Source organism: Mytilus californianus, unplaced genomic scaffold (genome assembly GCF_021869535.1).
Source record: "Mytilus californianus isolate M0D057914Y unplaced genomic scaffold, xbMytCali1.0.p SCAF_7, whole genome shotgun sequence".
Lineage (NCBI taxonomy): Eukaryota > Metazoa > Mollusca > Bivalvia > Mytilida > Mytilidae > Mytilus > Mytilus californianus.
In genome coordinates, this window is record NW_026262723.1 from 85,492,633 (window position 1) to 85,519,479 (window position 26,847).

At 31.5% G+C, this 26,847-nt stretch overlaps 1 protein-coding gene across 2 annotated transcripts in view; it reads left to right on the forward strand.

Annotated features, from left to right (window-relative positions):
* The window catches only part of LOC127707703 (aspartate, glycine, lysine and serine-rich protein-like), a 33,006-nt gene extending 6,375 nt beyond the window's left edge, over positions 1–26,631 (forward strand). For both annotated transcript variants that reach the window (XM_052212386.1, XM_052212387.1), the window contains exons 2-15: positions 1,618–1,858; positions 2,240–2,357; positions 5,146–5,276; positions 6,196–6,240; positions 7,562–7,688; positions 9,674–9,798; positions 11,591–11,922; positions 12,983–13,274; positions 13,979–14,001; positions 14,904–14,932; positions 16,997–17,068; positions 23,107–23,900; positions 24,727–24,919; positions 25,110–26,631. In XM_052212386.1, the coding sequence (XP_052068346.1) occupies positions 1,636–1,858; positions 2,240–2,357; positions 5,146–5,276; positions 6,196–6,240; positions 7,562–7,688; positions 9,674–9,798; positions 11,591–11,922; positions 12,983–13,274; positions 13,979–14,001; positions 14,904–14,932; positions 16,997–17,068; positions 23,107–23,900; positions 24,727–24,917 (2,502 nt within the window). In that variant the 5' untranslated portion in view covers positions 1,618–1,635 and the 3' untranslated portion in view covers positions 24,918–24,919; positions 25,110–26,631. The remainder of the gene's footprint in view (positions 1–1,617; positions 1,859–2,239; positions 2,358–5,145; positions 5,277–6,195; positions 6,241–7,561; positions 7,689–9,673; positions 9,799–11,590; positions 11,923–12,982; positions 13,275–13,978; positions 14,002–14,903; positions 14,933–16,996; positions 17,069–23,106; positions 23,901–24,726; positions 24,920–25,109) is intronic.
* The last annotated feature ends 216 nt before the right edge of the window (positions 26,632–26,847 follow it).

Genomic DNA, 26,847 nt, shown 5'->3' on the forward strand with positions numbered 1-26,847 from the left:
TAACCGTTCTAGAGTTATGCCCCTTCATAAATGGAAAAATTGCAAAATTTTTAGTTTCTGTTCTCTAACTTAAGTTTGCCTCAACCAAACTTTATGAAACATGTACACAATGCTTATTACCACAAAATAAAGCTCAAGTTTGAATTTTGGTGGGGTCACTTTAACCATTCTCGAGTTATGCACTTTATAAATGGAAAAATTAATCATTATCGAGTTATGCCCTTTATAAATCGAAAAATTGCAAAATTTTTGGTTTCCGTTCTGTAACTTATGTTTGCCCCAACCAAACATTATGAAACCTATACACAATACTTATTACCTTAAAACTCAGATCAAGTACAAATTTGGGTAGCATCACTTTCATCGTTCTTGAGTTATGTCCCTTTATAATATTGTATGCAAGCAGGGGCATCATCTGTGTCCATGGGGACACATTCTCCATTTATTTTAAATCATTTATGAATAGAAATTCAAGTGACTGGTAAAATATAACAAACCAACATGTGCTTTCCTTTTCTGTATGTGTTCTTCGCCTCCAATATAGGAGATCTTGAAAAGAAATTTGTCTTGCCAAACTTTTGGACTGACATATATAATGCAATCTTGAAAATTTGCCAATCCAATTTTTTAATTCCATTGCAAAATTGACTCACTTTAATATGTCAGACATTTTCAAATTTTTGTCAGTCAAATGATTCAGACTGACACTTTTCAAAAACTATGCATGAAAACTTGTGACAACTATCAACATGCTCAGAAATTCTATTTAGTTTGCAATGTTGGAGTGTCCATTGTCGAAGATGCACATAGACACATGTGAGCGACACAGGCTCTAGTTTCATGCTTAAATAATAAGTTGAGGAAAATGTCAGAGATGTTTTCCTTGGGTAATAATTGTAAAGAATTTATTGATTGATATGGAAAATAGATCTCAACAGCACAATATAGTAATTTAAACTGTAACTATCTATCTTTTGCAGGCTTGAAAAATAAAACCAATCAAAATCAAGTCAAAAAGTAATTTTTCCAAAGCACGCAATACATTTAAATTTATTATTTAGGTCCTGCATCCATGCTTTGACACATTCCCCATTTCCATTCTCAATTTTATTTAAAACTTTTCCAAGTGCACAGGTTTGTCTGTTCTTATGTAATAAAAAATATTTGTCTTATTTCATGCTCTCAATGTAAGTGAATGCCAAACCTAAAAGAATTTATTGCCTATTTAAATAATATTCAGGAAATATTGCTTATTGTTGTTTGAGGAACTATTTATATACTATTTTCGCTGGATTATTCTTTCATAATAAGATTTTCCATAAGCTTGATAAGCAAGTAAAAAATATTGTTAATTCAAATTATAAAAGGCAAGAAAAAACATATTTCTTTTCATTTTCTTTTTTTATATATCTCAGTTGAAAAGTTGTGGTGTTAACCAGCAATATTTGTCAATACCTTTTTACGTAAAACTGTAGGTCGAATAAAACTCAAAGGATCTGACATTCGAAAAAAGATTTCAAAAGCTCTGGTACAAAAATGTAGCTGACACTTATAATTTCATTTAAGCAGCTGTAGATAATATAGTCTTGTGTTGATTGATCTGATATTGCTTTTCAGCAAACTTAAACTTTCAAAATGGCAGAAGAAATGGTAACATTAGATTGGTCCAATGAAGAGGAACTTTTAAAAGAAGAGGAAGAAGAAGAAAAGAAAGCTGAAGAAGCAGCCAAGGAAGACGACAAAAAGACAGATGATCAAGTTTTGACAGAAGAAAAAAAAGATGAATCCATGGATACAAGTGAAAACAAAGATTCTGAAGAGAAAAAGGATGAATGGGTGAAAACACTATTGACATATGGTAAACAATGGTTCTTAATATCTGTCATAAATAACATCACCACATGAGAAACTGCAACAAGTGTGAAAAATAGAATTATTAAGACTGAAGTGTATAACGTATGGAAATTATACCTCCCTTCGTTTCAGTATTGGGATTTATCCTATCAAAAACTTCTTAATGATTTTGCTTAAGATTCTCCTAAAGCATGAACTTATTACTTCACACCATTATTGTTGTTATACTATCTGAAAATCACTTCATTGGCCATTATTCATTTACTTTATTTAATAACTTAATTGTTTAGTGATAAATCATCTTGTTAAGTACTCTCCATTTGAAAGTTTACTATCTTCATATTAAAATACAAAATGTATATACATATTTTTTAATCTTTTTCAGTATTGAGGGGACCTGTAAAGGTGACCAATTTGCAGATCAAAGATTTGTCATCTAGGGAACTTCAGGGTGTGTTGCACAAGTCATTTAATACACAAATAGATTTTCAAACAAAAAAAGGGTAAGTTTAGAGGTTAAACATTCTGCTGGTGGCCATATCTACAGTAAAACTTGCATTAGAAGAATGATATTTTCCGTCTTTTTATCTCATTTTAGATCTGGTCTTGAGGACCATTTGAGCATATGCCACCATCTGTCATCATCTATAGTAAATCTTTCCTTAATTTTGACTCGCCTGCGACAAAAGTCACAGTATGTGAGACATAGGGATTACTATCCGGCTAAGTGTAAACTATTTGTATAAAGCTATAATTTCAGATGGTAGAAGACCTGGATGCTTCATATCTTGTACATGTATGCAGATACCTTATGTTACGAAATTTCCGTTTATCATATGCCCATTGTCATTGAGCTCATTTTCATGGTTCAGCGACTGCTTGAAAAAAAATAGTTTTTTGTCATGTGAATCTTTCACTTATGAGTAATAGGATAACTATATTTGGTATATGGGTTCTTTGCAACGTCTACACGTCTGTCAGACAGGATTCACCTGACTTCGACCTCATTTCATGGATCAGTGATTAGGTCCGTTTCTCAAATACTATAAGCAGTAAGTCAACTATATGTGGTGTATGGAATGATTGTAATGGTTACATGTCAGTCTGGCAGGTTTCATCTGACCTTGACCACATTTTCATGGTTCATTGGTCAATGTTAAGTTTATATGTGTTTTGGTCAATTTTTCAAATACTAATAGCAGTAGGTCAGCTATGTTTGGTGTATGGTATAATTGTAAGGTGTACATGTCTGTATTATCTGACCTTGACCTCATTTTCATGGTTCATTGGTCAATGTAAAGTGTTTGTGTTTTGGTCTGTTTTTCAATTTCCATAAGCAATAGGTCAACTGTATTTGGTGGATAAAAAAAATGTAAGGTGTATATGTCTGTCAGACAGGATTTATCTGACCTTGACCTCATTGTCGTAGATCTTTAAAAATGTTAATTTTATGTGATACTTTTAGTAAAATCTTATCTTTAAGACTTTTAACATAGAATTAATGGTCAGTAAAGCAAGCGAGGCATTTCAGCGTGTGCGCTCTTGTTGCATTTTTGGCAAAACATATAATAGATAGAGGGAAGCTTTAATTTAAAGCCAAATAAGATCTACTATAAGTCAACATAACCAGGAGTTGTTTTCCTTAATTGAAACCCATTTTATAGCTCACCTGGCCCGAAGGGCCAAGTGAGCTTTTCTCATCACTTGGCGTCCGTCGTCGTTAGCTTTTTACAAAAATCTTCTCCTCTGAAACCACTGGGCCAAATTTAACCAAACTTGGCCATAATCATCATTAGGGTATCTAGTTTAAAAAATGTGTCCGATGACCCTGCCAACCAACCAAGATGGCCGCCATGGCTAAAAATATAACATAGGTGTAAAATGTAGATTTTGGCTTATATCTCTGAAACCAAAGCATTTAGAGTAAATCTGACATGGATAAAACTGATTATCAGGTCAAGATCTATCTGCCCTGAAATTTTCAGACAAATCTGACAACCCATTATTGGGTTGCTGCCCCTGAATTGGTAATTTTAAGGAAATTTTGCAGTTTTTTTGGTAATTATCTTGAATATTATTATAGATAGAGATACACTGTAAACAGCAATAATGTTCAGCAAAGTAAGATCTACAATTAAGTCGTGATGACCAAAATTGTCAGTCGACCCCTTTAGGAGTTATTGCCCTTTATTGTCAATTTTTAACAATTTTTCGTAAATTTTAGTAATCTTTTACAAAAATCTTCTTCTCTGAAACTACTGAGACAAATTTAACCATACTTGGCCACAATCATTATTAGTGTATCTAGTTTAAAAAATTTGTCCGATGACCCCGCCTCCCAACCATCATGGCCAACATGGTTAAAAATAGAACATAGGGGTAAAATGCAGTTTTTGGTTTATATCTCTGAAACTAAAGCATTTAGAGCAAATCTGACTGGTGCAAAAATGTTCATCAGATTTAGATTTATCTGCCCTGAAATTTTTAGACGAATCCGACAACCCGTTGTTGGGTTGCTGCCCCTGAGTTAGTAATTTTACAGAAATTTTGCAGTTTTTTGTTATTATCTTAGATATCATTATAATATCTAATATCTAATACTATTAATTATGATTTTAACATTATTTTACATGATTTCCAAAGCATCAGTAAATACAGGTGAGCGACACAGGCTCTTGAGCGCCTCTAGTTTGTGTTTTGGAGTTATTCTTGAAATTAATAACTAGAAAGAAACTGTAAAGAGCAAAAATCAACAGCAAAATAATATGGACAAGTATGAGATCAGCAAATTAGTTCACATTTATATAACTGAATTCGTGAATCAACTTCTTGTAGGATTTATTAACTTAAGTTGGCCAATTCAAATATGAGATATTGGAATGCTAATCTGGCAGTGACAGTGCTTGGTCTTTGGATAAAGCATATATATTTCAGAAGTTAGAAAACCTGGATAGTTCATTTCTTGTAAACAGATGCCTTATATTAAGTATCTGTATGGCATATGTCTTGTCGTTGACCTAATTTTCATGGTTCAGCAACAGGAGGACTGTATTTGGTTTATATGATTATTACAAGGTATGCATTTCTGTCGGACAGAGTTCACCTGACCATGACCTCATTTCATTGATCAGTTATTCGTGATTAGGTCTGATTCTGAGATACAATAACTTGAATCAGCAATAGGTCAACTATATTAGGTGTTTGGAATAATTGTAAGGTGTTCATTTCCGTGCAGATTTAATTTTGACCTATAGTGAAACATCTATAAAATAATACCCTTTTGTTTTTCAGAACCATACATTTAAACTTTTTACCAAATAAAGACAGATATGCTATTGATATCTTGAAGAGATTGGCGAGGTTTCAGCATGCCAACAAGGAAGTGAAAATACAATGTTCCCGATCTGTAGCTGCTTTACTTGGTAAGTTTTCAGTTATTGTAAACAATGCGATGAAGCCTTGCAAATGGAAAAATACATTCATAATTAAAACTACTTTTTAAGGAATGCTAATATTCATTTCATTTATTTTCTTCGTGTAGATATAGTGTGGAAAGAAGCTTTTATTAGAAATGTGAAATTGAAGTGACATTCTATCAAATATGAACCGAAAAAGAAAAAAGAAAAACATTAAAAAAGCAGAACTACTGTAAAGTAGCAGAAAAGATTTGCTTTGTAGCATATGGTAGCAGTGCTCTTTCAAAGAAATTAAAATAGAATTGTGGTCAAACTTATGTATTTGTATATATGGTGTAATATTAGTTTATTTTGTATCAATAAACAAACAAGTATTAATGCATGTTAATTCATGATGATGAATACTACATTTCAGATTATTTTAGAATCACTTGTTGCTTTATTAATACTACTATGACATTGTTTTCTTGGTAGTTAATAAAGTTGTGAACAATGTACGCATTAAAACAGAAACTACTCATTTTTGACAACAATGTATAAAGTTTAAAAGTTTTACAGCTTTTCTATAAAAGCATGTAAAGCAAACCTTTGATCGACTTGCTTGCTATGTTTGCTTGGATGTTTGTAAACAAAAGGGTAGGCAGAGTTTCAGTCTGCTTAATATATTTGGTATTTGATTGGACAATAAAAATTGACATACAATGTGAAACTTAACATTTAAATGAAGTTAATGTTTATTGTCCAATCAAATTCCAGTATATAGTAAACAGACTGAAATAGATTACCTTCCTGTTGTTTACAAACATCCAAATAAACATAGCAAGCAAGTTGATCAAAGGTTTGCTTTGCATGCTTTTATAGAAAAGCTGTAATTGAAAATTATGTTACTATATATATTATTTTTCTGCTGTTTCTTTTGTTTCAGGATTTGAATTAAGAAGACTAGGTGTTGGGCCGGCACCACCAGGAAGTAAGTTATCTGACAGCAAATTTGACAGTGGATCAAATTTCAACCCAAATTACATACAAAATTGTATACCGTACTTAAAGCAAACTCTGTTAATACTTGACATATTAACTGAATTATGTTGACATGTTTACAGTTGTAGTATGTTTGAATGTTGTGAACTTCAATTTGCGCATACATTCTCTTAGAAAGGAATGACATAACTTACTCTAGCACAACAAAAAATGTAGGCTATAATTACCTTTTGTTTGTCATGTATATTTATGCAATATAATCTAGTTTGAACAATACCCTTTAAAAGTATGAAAGAAAAAATCTTTCTGTGTTTAAGTGAAGGCTGATGACATCCAATCATTAGATGAGATCCAGGACATTATGCACAAACAGTTTTGTCATGAATTTAATAATCATTCTCATCTATCGTACATGTGTGCCAGTTTTTTACTGCATTACATACAACTTGATCTATGGTCAGTTTTCAATCAGATTATGTATTAAATCATTGTTTATACATAGGTATTTAACTTTCATGAAATGATGTTTTATCATTTCTATATCATCCTCTCTGTTTTTGAAATGTCTGTAAGGTCAATTTACAGTTAGTGATTGGGAAGAATCATGTATGATGTATAATTGAAATAGAACTTGTAAGTGTCTTGTTCATTTTATTTGAAAGTAGCCCATTACAAGAGCAGCTGATTCTTGTATTGGAGAGATCATAGCTGTTTTTAGTTGTACAGTTTCTGACATTATAATCAAAGAAACTGTTTCCGTAAATTTCTGTTAAATCAGTGTTTACAATTTCAATAGCCAAAACTCAGTTTCTACTCAAACAATGACTGGTTTAAGAATTATATTACATGAAGTCCAAGGACCTACATCCATACAACGTGACTTCCCAATCACTGAACCGTGTTAAGAAAACATGTCTGAACACTGTACTGTGTTCAGAAAACATGTCCAAACTTTCATTGAGTTTTCAGTGAAAATATATATTGTATGCATGTATATTACCACAATATACTTTATTTTGCATAAATGACATGTAATATTATAAAAGGCTAGCCAGTTTCTTCAAAATATTGAAAATGAAAAAAATATTGAATGTGCCCTGTCCAGCTTAAATAAGTATTAGATTTTGTTGGAAATGGCTAGCACTTATTAAAAAAATTGCTTTTTTATTTATTTAAAATCGGACTGACTTCATTACACCTTTGGACCAAATTACTATTGGTCACATAGCTTTGTCTCTTTAGAGAAAGACGGTTGCATTAATAGGTTCATTTGAACCCCATGAGTCATGTGATGAGATTTTTATTTTCAGCACTTCAATTTGATAAAGTATTATTTCTTTATGATATTCCACCTGAAACTACTGAAGAAGTTCTCAGAGCAATGTTTGATTGCCCAATTTGCATAATCCCTCTTGATGAAGAGGGCAATAACATGGGGTAAGTTGAAACCAGCTGCTTTTGATTTACCTGACCTTCAGTTCTTTTCAATCATGAAAAGATATCCCTCCAGAAACACCTAATATTAATTTGATATGTGCTTTCTAGAGGATAAATAATGGCTTTAATGCAGAAAAGATTACTCAAAATGACTAACTTATACTGTTTCAAATTCATTGCATCAGAATTATAGCTGACATTTTCAGTCATTAGACAAATTACAATGACTGTACCCTAGAATTCTCTAATGTTCAGACTATGCACTGGCTATCCAGTTAAGAATTCTTCATTTGCAGTTTAGATTATGTAAACTGATATGAAGATTGTATAATCCAAATATGCCCACAAGTCCTACATTACATCTTGTACTAAAGAGATACTAAGTACTGTTCAGACAGTTCCATATCAGCCAAGGGGTTTGAATCCTCTACAAAACCAATCAACACTGAACAGTACAACATATTTTTGGTACAAGATGTTGTGCTGAATTGCATTGCAAGTGATTATTACCATTTGCATTATGGGTAATTTCACCCACAGAGGACTTTAAAGTGTATTCAGATTTTATACAATTAGCTTTTCTTATTTACTTTGCTCTTGCTTAAAAGTATATCAATTTAGGTTTATATATATTGGAAATAGGTGACTAAAGTACTGATTTATTGATTTGATATTTATCAAATATTCTAGTACTGGTAAGTATAATTAAAGTATAAACATGAGAAAAGAGATGGACTCAAGTGACTTTCCACTCAGCCAATGACATCACTTCAAACAACCTACTCAAAAGTAATGACAGACACAAAGAATAAAATATCAGTCAACTTTTAGGAGAAAAAAGATTTGCAAACATAATTTAACTACAAGTATAACTTCCAGTAAAAAATATAAGATATAAGAAAAACTAGGTGTGTGTGTGTATATTACACAAATACACCCATTGACAACAAGAAAGAGAGAGTCAAGAGCCATAACTATTATCTGGTCAATTGGAAGAAAACACAAACTTGTTCTGTAATTTATCATTATGCAACCACAAAGAATAGGACTGCACATAAATCTACAGGCACAGCAATAGAATCTGGCAACAGCTATGTTTTTTGAAGAACTGCTAAATTATATTATCTGACAGATTAGTTGGGGATATAGAAATATAAGTGCACACTAGTTTATGCTCAGCAGTTTGGTTGTGATTGAGACTTCTTTTTAGTTTCAACAATATTCTATTCCAAATAAATTGAATTTGATTGGGCAACAGGATTTTTTTAAGACCATTACAAAATTATTAGCTTCTCAGACCAATTTTAAAATAAAAGAAATGAGGTCGGGAGGATTATTTTTTTATATCTGTTTAAAGATGCATTCAATGGCAATATTTTTAGTTTGGATGTTTGTTTCAAAGGCACAACTATAGGGTCTCATTCTTGGTCGCTAGAAACTTCCTGGCATGACACAAAAAAGTTTTTTGTCACATGTTTTTATTCCAAATATACTACTAAATCACTTTGGAAATCATATTATAAGACCTTTTCATTGATCAAGAATCCAATTTGTAATTTTGAAACAGAACCGGAAAAGAAGAATACCCAAATTTTGTTGATTTTGAAATATATAAAAATGGTCCATGTGAAGAAGCGGGAGAAGTTAATAATTTTTTTTTTTTTTTGCCTAAAAAAGTACATAAAGGTTCAAGAGGTTGTCATGTTTTCTCACATAAACTACAATTATTATGCAAGCTTTCCTGGTTTGAAATATTTTCACGAAAAGGTCTACATCATTGAATCTTAATAATACTTTTTCTGTTATATAAATTGTTTTTGTTTTGTGTCAAGCCAACTTCTCCTTTTTTGCCTTTAAAATGACTATACTAATTTTGATTATTTTGTTTAAATTTTAATGATTATTATATCAGTGCAATGAATATTAGCAGTGATAACATAATATATTAGTTAAAGCAGAAATACATTTTTCTCCAATGATTTTAGGGCAGCATTTTTAGAATTCCGTTCGAAGAAGGCAGCTAAAGGATGCCATACTGACAACACAGATATCGAGATTGGAGAAGTCAAGTGCAAGTTGTATAATAGATACCTGGTTGGTGGAACCAAAGGTTAGTAATTTTAGATATTTGACATTTTATTTTGCAAAGTTGATTTATTTCATGATAAGTAGTTTGCAATATGAAATGGAAGGAGATATGGTGTATATGTCATTGAGACAGCAATCCAATGCAATAAATAAACCAATTAAAGCTAGTTTATATTAAGTAGGATAATGAGGATATAAAATGCAGGGTTCTCACTAGGAATTTTTATGGTGAGTCCCAATAGATTTTGATGAGTCCAGGATGCGTGTAATTTTTTGTGTCTTATAATATGATGAAATATGATGAAATAAAACTAAAACGATGCATGTTTGATTGGTAGTTTTAATTATATGATCAACATGTGATCACGAAATAGCACAACAGTAATGAAAGTGGTGTTTAACACCAGTCAATCAGTCAATCAATCCAACTTTGGACACCAGGATAACAACTGAAAAATTAAATAACCTTATGGCATCCTAAAACTATTCCTCTTCAAGTCATAATTTTTATCAATATCAAAAGGCAGACCTAAAAGGAGGTAGAAAGATAGTAGACCAAAGTTTGAACATAGCCCCCTAAAGCAGCCATTTACAGGTTAAATATATAATACAGGGCAATAAATTAAAAAAATATTCTTATTACAAATCCCTTGATACATTGGTATCATTGTTTTTACACAAAAAAAAAGAGATACATGCATTTCATGTATATAAAAACAAGCAAATCTAAAGTGAACACTGTTCAAAATATTGAGCTTGGCTAAATAGTAATTATTCTTTAATCATTTTTTAATCGTCATTCAAAACATTTCTCACCTTGTTTACGATCGGGATGTTCAACATGCACAATACGAGAAAAATGTGAAATAATTCGAAGACCAGTATAATTATTCTTATCAGTAAAATTTCAAATCAACTTTGTTCTATAATCTATTTTATGCATAGTAGCAACAGTTATGAAATATAATATCATTTCATTTCAAGTTCTCAAAATTTTTTACTTTCTTTGGTTCAATTGATAAATACGTGATGTTCAACAAGTGGAAATATTAAATCTTTTCAAATACTCCTAAATTTTTAAAAAAATTGGTAACTATTACATATTTATTAATCAGTTTGAACAGAATTATATATTTTAGGATGAAAGACGTTTAATTTTAAAAATTAGTTATCAGTCAACAAAAATATTCATCTACGCATTACATAAATTTTTCAACATCGACTTCCGGTATAGTTTCCTGTCAAAACAATGCGACGATCATGAATCTTTTTGGCAAAACGATGTGTTTGGGACTCAGGGGATACAAGGAGGACACGTCCCGGGGACTCACGGGTTTCAAAAATGACGCGTCCAGCTTGATTTTCATGCGTCCAGGACGCGTATATGTGTCTTAATGGGAACCCTGTAAAATGTGCGCTTTAAAATAATCAGGGTTCAAAAATAGCAAAGCTATGCCCGTCTATTGCTCTGAATGAACACAAAACAATGTATGCTGACTACCAAATTGAGGCCTAGAAACTCCTTAATTTATTTAAGAGTTTAATGTTTGTAGGATGTATTGAGCTAGACTAGTTCATTTTATTTTATGTACAAAATTTCAGAAGTACCATAGGTGCATTAGTCATGTTGCTATCTTTATAGATTTGTAGAAGAAACAACAGTTTGTATGCAAAATTGAAATACCTGGAGATGGTATTTTACATAGTATAGCAATTCTTCAGACTGAAAGGGACAGATAAGTCAATTGATAGTCTGAAACAATGATAGAATTCGTAATTTTTGCAGACAATGATAGTTTTCTTAATTTTTACAGATGAAGATGATGCTTATGAAAAGGAAGAGAAAGAAAAGCAAAAGAAAGAACAGGATCGTAAAGCAATGGCAGGACAGAAAAAAGTTCAGAACCAACCAAGAGGGCGTGGTGGTACTGGAAAAGCTAACAACAAAAGACAGGCTATAAAACAGAAATTCAATCAAGCAAGACAAATGGGAGCATTTGGAGGACGACAAGGAGGAGGAAACTATGGGGGCAGTGGTGGAAACTATGGTGGTGGTGGTGGTGGAAACTATGGTGGCAGTGGTGGAAACTATGGTGGTGGCATGGGCGGTGGACGAATGAGTAATATGAGCAACGCAGATCAAGGAGTGAGTACAAGTAGCAGTTCAACTTTTTACTTGATTGATGCAAGAAATAAGTGATCATTAAAAGAAATTTATCAAAAAGGGGTGTTTTTTATTGCTCTCTTCTGTACATCTCCAGAATATCTTCCGGTGAAGTGTTTAAAAATATGCAAAAAAATCCTCCTGCAACTCATCCTCCCCCAAATATCAAATGGTCGTCCCTTTACTGCTACTGTCTGACTAGTTCTATAATGTAAAACCATCCATTTCTTTTTTTTTTTTTATTATTGCTATCTTTCATCGGATAGTTCAATTTATTTGTTTTCATTTGAAATATTTGTTGGAAAATGTAAAAATATTGCAGCAAGTCAGGACTGGTAGTACATATACATAACAAATATTGTTATGCTTACACCGCATCCATTAACGTGTTATATTACAGTAAAGACAATAAATTATATGGGGAAAAGGACAAAGAGTATGGAAAAAAAATCAAAAGAGTGAATTTCAAAGTTCAGTTGTGTTCTGATATCCCTGGCTTTCTAAAATAAAACTTTGGAAAATTATAAATTTTTTGCCTTATTTGTTGAAAACTTCAACAACTGATTTCATTTGATCATCTTTAGCTTCAACTAAGTACATGTAACCTAGTATTGAAAAAAAAATGTAGTAAAATTGCCCCTCTAGATGTCTTTTGGTTTTTTGTCATATTGGTTTCTATCTCATTGATGCATGCCCCATTTCTCCTTTTATTCAAACACATTAACAAATATCACAAATACAATGTACCATTTTTATTGTGTTACAAATCAGTAAATATCACAAGTACCATTTTTATTGTGTTGCAAAACAGTTTAAAGAAACGTATAAGTTTACAGGTAAATACTTCATTCAAGATATATTTGTGAAATTTAAATTCAGGGTAAATAACTTTTCTTCTTGACAAGTAAAATTAAAAGTTTTACTTGCCAGGGCACAAGTGCTCACATCAAATATTTCCACACCCCTGCTGTATATCTCAGATTTCTGATAAAAATCTACCATTCATAAAACTTGACCTTTTGATATGAATATTTGATTGTAGGTTAGTCCAAACTTAATGATGAATCAGATGATGGCTATGATGAGGATGAGTCAGAACATGGGAGGAGGAGAAGGTATGGGAGGAGGTAGTGGTGGTGGTGGTATGGGTCGAGGCATGTCCAGGATGGGTAACCAGAGAGCAATGTCTGCTGGAGGAGGAATGGGTGGCGGAAGAATGGCATATGATGATTATGGCGATTATGGTGGATTTGATGATTATGAGAGTGGATATGGACAAGGAAGAAATATGGGTGGTATGGGAAACATGGGAGGTGGAGGAGGAGGCATGGGTGGTAAGTATTAAATTTAAACCAGCTAGGCAAGCATGGTTATATTTTGTTTATTTATCTAAAATTAACTGTATGCAAATTATCACTTGATAACAAGTTTGAAGGAAAATTTTAGCCATTGACATCATGTTTGTAAGATTAACATTTTCTATCATTTAAATATGACTGACATTTTTATTAAAAAATACTGGGGTAAAAAATTAAAAAGTTCAGAATGTGGGATTTTTTTTTTAAAACAAGTAAAATAAAAGAATAAAGGGAGTCAAGTTGCATATGGTAGGTTGTAGTAAATGGTTAATTATTTTTACTTTGTATTTTGCCAACCTCATACTGGAAAATCTAATGCATAGATGAAACAATACTTTTGTAAATATGTAATTGACTTACATTTGTGAATAACAAATGATTTCAGTTATGTTTAAAAAAAAAACCAATTAATAATCTACAAAATACATTTATAATGTCAGTTTTTCAAAAGTTTCTTTTGAATTACATTCAGTTACATTAAACCAATATATTGCACCCAAAAAACTGCACCATACTTGACACATTTCTTATATTAAATAATGGATCATTTGTTTTTGAACGGTTCAAACCAAAGGAACTTTAACAGTAAATAGTAAATAAGACACGAAATAAAATTAAATCAGAAGAATTTAGGCAATATTGTTTTTTACTCTGGTATTTAATTATTTTAATTTTTGAAGGAAGAAGACCACAGAGCTTGATGGTAAGTTTAATGTCTTAATTTTTTCTCCCCTCCCAATGTGACTACATCATGTAGATTTAATAAAGTCTGTCTGTATGATCCAATTTGCTTATGCTTTGCATCCAGTTTTATGATTAAATGTCAGTGATATTTCACCAATACAATCCCTTAACATAGTACAAGGCCATTTATCAATTTTTGGTCACTATTTAAAAATAAAGAGAGGTGGGGGTAAACAATGATGAGACTGCAACCTAGTAACACAAATATGTAAAAAGACATATCAATAATAAGTCCACACTACAATTCTGTTATATTGTGTAGTGGTGATCATTAATATTCAAGGCACTGTAACCAACATTTTTCTCATTCTTGTTTTTTCGTTTTTTTTTTTTTTTTGGTTGAGCATCTACGTATGTATTACTGACACATGAGTGTTGTTGAAAGGGCATTTTAGCATCATAAGAAAGGTATTGTTAAATTAAGCATTTGTTCTTAATAGAAATATAGGTGATTTGGAGAAACAACAATGAGACAACAACTCAATGACAAAAATAATCATATGACCTCTAAGAGGGCAACAGACAGGTCGTTGCATTATTTTATGCTACAAATTATCCACTCTTCAAAAGATATTAATTAAAACAGAAAGATCTGCCATGACCACCCACATTCTCAAAGTATTAAAACAAAACGTTAAGATATGACATGAGAAAACCATTGTGATGGTTCTTGATTTAAAACAGGCATGTGAATATTTATAAGATGATAAATGACAACAAAATGTCTGGCTGTAGAGAAAGACCAAAAATAATTGATAGTTTATCTGTGATTGCTTTACGCCATATCAATGCAAAAAGGCTATATCATGGTGAATAGATTTATCTATGTAAATATGCTTTAAAATGTCTTATCTATTACAGGGTAACAACAGAAGGGGATCATTTGGAAGGTATTAAAAGTGAATTATTGCCTGGTTTTACAGACATTTATCTGATATGGATGGATTATAAAGACTTTTAGTGGATTATTGTCACCATGTTGTCAGCTATGAAAATGTTATCACTTTTATATTTTATTTTAAAAGTGTGATTAATATTTGTACATATTCAGTTTCATTTTTTTTAATAATCAATATATGAAATCATTGTTTTGAATTCAAAATTTCATGATTAATACTACTCACAAACTCCATTTAATTACTAAAATCTGAACAAATTTACATTGTTTAGAAAATTGGTTTCACTTTTTTCAACATTTATGTAGAAGGTCTTACAGATTTTCATATTTCATTTCTTAAAATAATATTCATTGTTTCATCATTGTTGTCAAAGAAATTGTGTAATAAATAAATAATTTTATTTATGTGTCATTTATTGGTAACAGTTGCTTGTTTTTTTTTCTCTAGATACCTTTGTCCAGAAAGGCAAGATTTGATAAAAATATCAGTAGTTGATATAAATAAGGTTCAAACAGCACTTACAGCAGTCAGTTTCATTGGCGTATGTATATATATACCACCAAATGAAACATTCTTTGCATATCTGTGCAGAAGCTGTCTTAACTTATTGAAGAAGCAATCATTTACTAAATTAATTGGTAAATCCACTTCTTCCAAAATATTTGAAGCCTACCATATTGTCATAAAATGAATGCCTTATGGTTTTAATGCTTCAATATTTTTATGATGAGATTGGGAAACCATCACATCAATATGATTACATTCCAGTTATAAAATGAATGCCTTATGGTTTTAATGCTTCAATATTTTTATGATGAGATTGGGAAACCATCTCATCAATATGATTACATTCCAGTTTATTGTTTTTTATACAAACTGGATCAAAATATTTCTTGTCTTATAAAACAAACATATGACTTGCCTGTGTTATGTGTAACCAAATTGTTTTCACAGTAGCACTATAAATCTCGTGAAACAGAACACATGAATTACCTGTGTTCTGTATTGCCAAATTGTTTTCACAGTAGCACTATAAATCTCATGAAACAGAACACATGAATTACCTGTGTTCTTTATTACCAAATTGTTTTCACAGTAGCACTATAAATCTCATGAAACAGAACACATGACTTGCCTGTGTTATGTGTAACCAAATTGTTTTCACAGAAGCACTATAAATCTCATCAAACAAAATACATGACTTGCATGTGTTCTGTATTAATTGTAGCAATATATAAAGTTGCTAAATAGAGATGCTATAAATGTGAAAAATTGACGATTTATGTTATCTGTTAAATGATTTTGTCCAGTACTACTACATCAATGTGAGAATACATTATTTACAATGAACAATTGATTTAAATTTACATACCAAACATAACACGTCTGTGATAACCTGGCAATGCAAATTTGAATCTCTAGATTAAAAAATTAAAACTTTATTTGCTTTTTGCCTAAATTGATCTGAGAATTTATTTGTAATGCATCAATGGCTATTAAGGTGTTCCTTCATTTTGTGTGGAATTCAAAAAAAACATTGCAATAATTCATTCATGGGTCTGTAAGAAGACAACCTATTGCAAGGCAAAACTTCTGACCCGTGTTCATGTAGTCCAAACTTCTTTTAAATTTTTTACTCATCCTGAATATGAATGAATTATTTGCCAGTGGATATTAGGCAAATAACATTTTATCCCTTGATGTTGTAACTTTAATCCCTATTTAAAGATATACATACAATTGTCTTTTTCCCAATCATAAGTATATGGCACACATATCTTTAATGAAGATATTCATATATCTTTCATGAAGATTTTTTTGTTTTTGTTTGCCAGCTTACATATATGTGCAGACTACAACTAAATAACATATTGTCAAGGACACATTTAAAACCTCTGGATATAACTTTTACATTGTTTTATAGCCATTGCATTACATGGGTCTTAAATTTTCTAAAAAGGCAGCAACTGTTACCATACTCAACATCAAGCTTTGCTAGGAAAATTAACCATCTGATGAATTGTCCCTGTAAGCATGATTTTCCTATTTTTACAGTGGACCAAACGACCAGAAAGATTCTGTTGTGGACTTGTTTGAGTCAGCCCTTGATGCAGTTGATAGTCAAATGTAAATACCTTTAATTTAAGATCACAGATTTACTGGAACAGATGTATAAGGGTTTAATTTGGATTAAAATACAAAAACTGGTCTATTTTAATGATACATGGTACTGAGTTGATTCAAACTTCTTCACTCATTGGATGACCCAATGATTTTAAATTGATAATGTTGTGAAAAATCTCGATTAATATCCACTCCGGCTGATGAAAAGTACATGAAAGCTACCACTTTCAGCATCATGGAACATGGAATACTTGATTTGTGTCAAATTCTCCATTTGCATGCAAGCTGAAATTTCTCTGTCCATTTACTCATAAAAGTAGATGACACAGTTTGCACATACATGTATGTCAAACATTCATCAGAATTGGCCTCAAAATTGTCATTTGCCAAGAACAGTTATAGTAGGTCCTTATTCTGATACATGTATTTGTTTTAGCAAGCAAACGTGCATTGGAAATTGACACTGAAGGTAGAGAGCAAAAACGGTCCTGTTACATACAATGTACTAGATTACACAACATTTGACACTACTTAGTAATGTGTTGAATATGGTGACATATTTATCTATAAAGCTGAATTATACACTGTCAAAATGGGTAGCTAATTCCATGAGTGGACATTTAATTTACCTGTTTTTGGTTTCAATAAAAGAAGATTCTTGACACTTTCCTTTCCACAAAGATTTTTACAGAATATACTGTAAGAACAATCTGACCTTCAATGGCATGATTGGACTCATCAGAGATTGGTCTTCAAAAATTGTGATAATTGGAGAAAAATTTTAATTCATAATTTCATCTTTTGTTAATCTTCTTCTGTGGTATTTAATTGTCAAAGTTTCACAGGTCACTGCCCATCAAGGCATATCTGTACATTCCTGTTCCATTGGAATATACATGGCATTTAAATATATACAGATTAGCATCTGTATTCATGTTTAAAACCATGCCTCCTGTCAGAATAAGACTGGTTCTGAAACCTGAGGCATGTTATCATGCAGACCAAATGAAATAATTTCTGAAACATCAGTATTTGGATTTGAATCCCATGAGGATACTCAATCTTTGTAATACTGCAGATATACAGTGCAGCTATATGTATGCAGAGAGAAGTTGTGATGCAGGAAAAGGTATACACATACACATTTATTAATGATCAAATGAAGGTAAGACACAAAAGAGTATATTTCAAGTGAAATGATGCATTTTATTATTACTTGTACATACACTAAAATAATAAGAGTTCCTTTTATATCTGACATTTTTTTTTACAAAAAGTTTACAGTAGTGTTTTCTGTTTTGTTAATGATTTGAATTAGTATTGTAGTTTGTCTTTGTCTTGATATATTGTTAACGTTACCAAACTGATCAGTTGATAATGTAAATTATCCAACTGCTAGATCAAGACATTCTGCAAGTTGGTGCTTCTGTAGGAATAATACAGCCAATATTTCAAATACTTGTCAAGCCACCTGACCTTGTCCTCATTTCATTGTTCAACAAACAATATTATTTTTTTTGGCTGAGGTCAGTTTTTCAGTTACTTTGATGTATTTATACTATATTTGGCCTATTTAGTCGAGTAAGATGACCATGACTTTCTGATGTAAGTAGCCTGAACTTTGTTATTCACACAGTTCATTGATCAGTTTAGATACATTTGCTAAAATATTTTTCTAATAGACTCCATATATATAATTCATTTATAAGCAAACTGGACGTTTCAGCATGTATACACTTGATTAGGAATGTTGTTGGTAAGTTGAAGCCAATAAAAAATTAATAGTATGAATAAAAGGAGATTTTGCGTTTACCTCAATGAGACAACCAAACCACACAAATAAAAACACCAAAAGATATTAGAAAATTGATTAAATTTGAGATATCTCTCGACAACCAAATGAGAATTGAAAGTTATGTGTAATTACTTGTCAACATTGCCACATTGCTGCAGTCTCCAACTAGCAGTTGGATAAAATATTTTACTAAGTGATTTATTTGTTTAGTATGAACTGCAATTTCTTGAAACATATTTTACTGCAAAGCAAAATCACAACATTTAAGTCGGGTGTGGATGATTTTATAATGGAAACAAAGTTTGAGGAGGTACGTATAATTTGTTATCAAGACGTCTCAGAAATTTAAGCCAATCCAGCAGATCCTTTTCTTTTACAAAATTTTGAGTGAAATGGAAGTTTTCTGCACCCTTCCTAACAGAAGATTTGGACAAGATATAGTAATTAGTATACCAAACACAAAAAGCAAAACAATATGCAGTGTTATTAATTATTCAAATCTATATTTTTATTAAGATTTGGGGATTGCTGCGTAGTGCACTGAAATTAAACTCATAGCTAACACCAAAATTAATAGGAAAGTATGCTGTTTTCTTTATGTCCAGTGCCATATAGTTCATACACGTTAAGGACAAAAACAAATTAATAATTAATACAAAAGGTATGTCCTGTAATAAGGAATCCTACATTCCGACTCGGGGGTGGCGTCCACAAATATTCACTCTGTGGTTAAAGTTTTTGAAATTTTAATAACTTTCTTAAACTATCCTGGATTTCTACCAAATTTGGACAGAAGCTTGTTTATGGTCATTAGATAGTATTCAGAAGTAAATTTTGTAAAAAAAAATCCTGTTTATCCATATTTTACTTATAAATGGACTTAGTTTTTCTCCCAGTTAACATTACATTCACTCTGTGGTTAAAAGTTTTTGAAATTTTAATAACTTTCTTAAAATATCCTGGATTTCTACCAAACTTGGACAGAAGGTTGTTTATGATCATCATGATCATAAGATAGTATCCAGAAGTAAATTTTGTAAAAAAAAAAATCCTGTTTTTCCGTATTTTACTTATAAATGGACTTAGTTTTTCTGCCAGTTAACATTACATTCACTCTGTGGTTAAAGTTTAAAAATTTTAATAACTTTCTAAAACTATCCTGGATTTGTACCAAACTTGGACAGAAGCTTGTTTATTATCAAAAGCTAGTATCTATAAGGAAATTTTGTAAAAATTTATTTCCTGTTTTTCCGTATATTACTTATGAATGGACTTAGTTTTTTTCCAGTTAACTTTACATACAGTCTGCAGTTAAAGTTTTTAAAACATTTATTTGATTCATAAACCATCCTGGATTTGTACCAAACTTGGACAGAAGCTTCTTTTTTTAAATTTTTAATAATTTTTTCCCCATTTTTGTTGAGCCTGCGACTTTTGTCTTCCAGACAATCTATAGATTTGATTGCATACTGTATTCATTTTTTACAAGCATAACTTTTTTTATACATTTCAAACATTTTATTTCATTAACTGTAAATCTATTATGTGCATTCCCCTATCACACTATAAACAAAGACAACAGCAAAAGTAGGCGAGACACTGGGTTCCGACTTTTGTCGCAGAAAGCTCGACATAGGGATAGTGATGCGGCGGCGATAGCTAACTTCTTAAAAGCTTTATATTTTCCTAGGTGGAAGACCTGGATGCTTAATACTTTGTATATAGATGCCTTATGTTATGAAGTTTCCGTCTGTCATATGTCCATTGTCCTTGACCTCATTTTCATGGTTGGTGACTACTTGAAAAAAAAGTTCAGATTTTTTGTAAAGTTAATTTCTCTCTTATTATGAGTAATAGGATAACCGTATTTAATATGTGTGTACCTTGCAAGGTCCTCATGCCCGTCAGACAGTTTTCATCTGATCTCGACCTCATTTCATGGATCACTGAACAAGGTTAAGTTTTCGTGGTCAAGTCCATATATCAGATACTATAAGCAATAGGTCTTCTATATTTGGTGTATGGAATGATTGTAAGGTGTAAATGTCCAACTGGCAAGTGTCATCTGACCTTGACCTCATTTTCATGGTTCAGTGGTTAAAGTTAAGTTTTTGTGTGTTGGTCTTTTTTTCTAATGCTATATGCAATAGGTCAACTATAAATTATTTGGTGTATGGAAATATTTTACAATGTACATGTCAGTCTGGCAGGTTTTATTTGACCTTGACCTCATTTTCACGGTTCATTGCTCAGTGTTAAGTTTTTGTGTTTTGGTCTGTTTTTCTTAAAATATAACCAATAGGTCAACTATATTTGTTGTATGGAATGATTGTAAGGTGTATATGTCTGTCTGGCAGATATCATCTGACCTTGACCTCATTTTCATAGTTCATTGGTCAATGTTAAGTTTTCATGGTTAAGTTTGTTTCTTAGATACTATAAACAATAGGTCAACTATATTTAATGCATAGATTGATTGTAAGATGTACATGTCTGTCTGGCATTTTCATCTGACCTTGACCTTATTTTTATGGTTCATTGGTCAATGTTTAGTTTTCCTGTTTAAGTCTGTTTCTTAGAAACTATAAGCAATAGGTCAACTATATTTGGTGTATTGAATGATTGTAAGGTGTACGTGTATTTCCGGTTTGGTTTATCTGATCTTGACCTCATTTTCTGGGATCATGTTAAGTTTATGTGATACTTTTAGTAAAGCTTTATATTTAGGACTATCAACATAAAATCAATGGTCAGTAAAGAAGGCTAGACATTTCAGCGTGTGCACTCTTGTTGATATCAAGGTTGGAATGTCTGCAAGGAACTCCCTCAGTAGTTCAGAGGTAGTGTGCTCCCCTTGAGTGCAGGAGGTAATGGGATTAATCCTGGCCTCGTCAAACCAAAGACTTGAAAATTTGTACTTTCTGCTTCTCTTCTAAGCATGCATCATTTGTAGTAAGTGCAAAGACTGGCCAGCTTGAAGTCAGAATAATATTTTCAGGTAGGGTGACATGTCTTCCTGCACACTGTTCCCATGTGAACTACCACATTAAAAAATATGTTGACTACAAGTTAGGATCCATACTCATATAACATTAAAATGTTTTATTATTCCTTATATGAATGTAATATTTGCCAATGGAAGTTAAACACAGTAAAATTCTTTGGCAAGTAAATTGAATTAAAGAAAATTTATTAATGTTGAGTTGGGAAATACTAACAATATGATGCATTTTAAAAATCCTAATCTTTTATTAATAGTATTTGGTAAAATTTTATCACTATGGAGATCTGTTATTAATGGGACCTGTTTGAATTAAGTCATTCCTTTTAATCGACAAAATCAGAGAACTAATGTGATTTTGCAAGAGGCTATCAAACTAATCAATTTTGAAAAAACAAATCACCATTTTGCAAAAAAGATCTTTTGTAGATAGTATAAAGCAAGTGTTCTCATTCTTTCACTGCAACGCCCAGAGCTTCATCTATTTTGTGATATGTATAGATTACCAGGGCTCTGCAAATTGATACTGGCTCAGAACTAGCTTTCAGTAACTGTGAGTACTCTTGTATTGGAATTTTGTGTCTTTAGTGGGTTTGTTAGTTGTTTGTTTTGCTTTGTATCAATCTGATGAGTCCAGCCCTTTCAACTTATTTTTATAGTTTGTTCTTATGTTCCCAGGTTGGGTGCTCGCAAAGGCACACACATTCTCAATGTGCCTGTCCCAAGTCAGGCACCTGCAATATAGTAGTTGTCACTTGTTACTGCATATCATATTTGTTTTTATGTTTGTTGTTTTGTACATTATAAGGCCCTTGGTTTTCTCATTTGAATTGTTTAACATTTTGTTATGTCAGGGCCTTTATAGCTTGCTATGCGGAATGGTTTTAGGTTTTGCTAATTGTTGAAGGCTGTACGGTGAACAATAGTTGCTTGCATCTACATAGTTTGGTCTCTGGTGGATAGTTGTCTCATTGCCAAACATACCACATCTCCTTATTTTATAAGAAATTTCACATTTGCAACCAATTAACAGTCAAGAATGATTCAACTGCAGATGGAAGTTGATGGGTAAAAAGAAAAATTGATGCACAATTGAGAAATACAACTATCAAGTTTATGTTTCTTTGAAATGTTACTGTGAGATACAGGTAGTATTCAGGTTACTTCTATCTTTTTAAGCAGCTGTTTATGCATATCTAGACCGTTACTTAGATAACTGTGTTCATTTTATTTCATTTAAAACAGAGTAGGCAGAGGTAACCCAAGGAATCTATCAGGAGGAAGAGATAGCAGAAATCCTGGAAATGCAGCGACATTAGGAAAGATAACTAGTCTTATGGATACTGAAATGGGAATGAGAGGTAATTCTCAAAGTCAAAGAGGGAAGTTTGATACTCCTGCTAATCAAAGGCTTGCTAAACTTGCTGGGAGTTATAATGAGGAAGATTTACACATGGCTGGTGGTAGTGATTTTGGTGCAGGGCCTAATATACATATTGGATATGGTGATGAGACGTATAATGACAGAGGAAGCAATAGGTTAACACAGAGAGGAGGCAATGATTTTGGTGATTCAGGTGGTAGAGATCAGTTTGCTGATAGACTCAATCAAGGTTACGGAGGCATAGCAGATGAGGTAAACATGGATAATTATAATCGAGGTTCTAAAACAAGTATGGATGCTGGCTATAGACAGACAATGGAGAGTGGTATGGGTGGTGGTCAATACGACGATTATGTTAGAGATACTGGAGATGATTATAGTAGAGGGGATGATTTTAACCCGAGGCGTAGGGACAACATGCATCGTGAGATGGTCGACACTTACCAGCAGAGGAGAACAAATGTAGGTTCAGGTTACAACGATAAATCAGACCTGATGAGTATTGATAGAAATCAGCCGATTAGTTATCCAGATATATACAGCAGTAAGGGATCCTCTGGTATGAGTGAGATGTTTTCACCCAAGAAACGTAAATTTACAGAAGAACCAATGAAAAGAACATATAATGATTATTTGATGGATACAAGCATGCAAGGTAAGGTAATATATAAATGGCCTTAGTAGCTTATACTCATAGTTGGTCAATACTTACTTAACAGGAAGACACATGAGATATCATCAGTAGTTTATATGTGAAACTTTAAAAGTCTTCATACAAATTTTATCATTTATTGCCCAGTCTTTACAGATAATTTATATAGCACACAAAAAAAGCAGAGCTTAAAAACAAGGGATGTCAAATCAGTGAAGTATTACTAATCAGGTACTCATTGGTTTTACAGACATGACAGAGTAATACTAAAGTACTGGCTCAGAAAAATATCTTCAAATTTCTCCTACATGTATTTTCATCCACTTGGAAGATAATTTTTTCTTCAGGTAAATTAATCAGTAAGTGATGGATTTCTTTTAGAAAAAATTTGAAGGACCCAGTGAACAACAGCTATTGTATTTATTAAATGAGACAAGTGAACTGACAAAAGTTTAATACCTTGAGAAAAGCTGGTGCGACATGTGCACTCTTGTTAACATATACAAACTTGAATACCTGTAGAATACACAATATCTTAGCTGTTTATACATATAAATATTGGATTATTCATCAATACAGTTTGTTCTATTCATGATAAATACATTAGATTGTTTGTCCACCATAGATATGAAACAAAATACATGATTATATGTTGAGCAATGTTAAAAGTATTAACCAAACTACAGCATTGAAGTTTCATGAAATACACATGCAAGCCATTGCAAGGCAAAATATTTATTTTACAAAAATAGGAGGTTAAGTATGATTTAAAATATATGTGGTTGTTGTTTGTGTAGATTGTGAAATTCATTAAAAAGTTACCTTGTAGATTCCTTACGGGATGATTCAGTATTCAAGAAACCAAATATGTCACTAATGGCAGGTAGAAATCAAAATCAGAGAGCAATGGGAGGACAAAATAACCAGAGAGGGAGAGGAGGACAAAATAAACAGAGAGGTGGAGGAAGAGGTGGTCCAATGCCATTGATGGGGTCATTTTCAGGGAGGAAGACATATTGAAGGTTTTATTTTAGTATATAGTGAAGGGGACAGGGATACTATCCTTTTAAAAGTGGAATTCTGGCCATTAAAATACAAGCTCACATACAACATTGAAATTATATATATGTAAATTTGCTAGTCAGAATATAATAACTTTGGACATTTGAGTTTTGAATTTTATGTAGATGCATTTGTATTTTTTACTTTCAGGGTTTTCAGTCAAAAACTACCAAGACCCCTGAGTTTTTTGTGAACGATAAGACACTGTTAACTTTGTATGTGATAATCATGGAGGCTGAATTAAATTGGTTTTCATACAGATTCCTTAACTTACATATAACAGCTGCAGTAAGTTATTAAGTTAACATTTTGTTTACCCATTTGTATGATTTTTATATTTTAATTCATCTATGAAATATTGAAAAGCAAACAAATAATTCCAGTTCTGTAAGGTTTAATTTATATAAAAAAATTTAAACCGAAATACTCAGAACAGATATATTTGATTTTAGGACATGATAGAAAAAATAAAAAGAGTGGATTTTTCAATTATTCAATATGGTACTTTGCTATAGAAACTTTTCATTATATTTTATCATTGTGAACATTTCAGTGTTGTTATATTTATTCATTTACACACTTCATTATTTACATACTATTATATTGAAAAACATAGGCTGGATTCTTTATAAAGAACCTTTTTATAGGTTTTTTTTACTTGATCTGTAAGAGGGAAACAGACTCTATCATTTTTTTGTGATTTTATTGATTTACATTTTCTAAATGGTGATATATGTATTGGTTTTAAAATATATATGATTTTAACCATGACCATGATTCATTGTTGTTTACAGCTTTCAATCTAAACATTTTTCATTTTGACATGAACTTAAGCTAAATATCTTAAATATGGAAAAAAAAATGTTAAAAAAATAAATTTGAACAAAGCTGTAAACAATTATGAGCCATTTTTTCAAGAGTAAAATTAAAATTATGAAATTGTAGTGAAACATAAATATACAATATCAGTTTAAATATTGTACATGCAAGATCTATACAAAATATTGTACATGCAAGATCTATATACAAATATTGTTATTTCATGTTTTATCAGTCCATTTTGGATTTTATACAAAAATTATTTTGCAATCTGGATTCTGACATTGCAATATTTATTTATCTGTAGCATTGATTATACAATAAATAAACAGTATTGGTTAAATTGTAAAAACCAATTTGAGACTAATGTGAAATGTAATGCAGGTTTTGTTTCTTAGAAAAAAAGAACTATTTTAGGTTCCTTGACTTTGGTTTAGGTTAACCTCATTCAAGTTTTACATTGAATTTTCAATATATTTTAATCCGAAACAACAAAAATATTTCTGAAAATGAGTTGCCAAAGGGTCCATTCTTCTTGATGATAATTGTTCATTGTTAGAAACACTTGTTGTTCAGACAATTACAATAAAAGTACCCTTTTATTATTGTACATGACTGAATCATTAAAAGATATTGTGTAGAATGAAGCAAACTCTGTAATCATAGCCTACCTATGTTTTCTGTTGTTTTAGTATTTTTGATACATACACTCGACCAATCATTAGACTTTTTTTTCATTATCAAATAAATATTATTTTGTTTGCACTTTACTGTTATAAAGAAACTTAAAAATGAATATTGCTTATGTTTATTACCTGTATTATGATGTATTATAATAAAGAAAATGAATTGATGTGCAGCTGTATAGTATTGCATTGTACTACTAACCCTTTTTATACGGCCACAACATTTTTGCAGTCGTATAATGGTATGACGTCTTCGTCCAGAGACATTTGGTTTCCAGACAGTAACTTGAGTATAAGTGTATGGATCTCTATGAAATTGTACCACACCACAAAAGGAAGGTTGGAATTGATTTTAGGGATTATTGTCCTAACTGTTTAGGAAT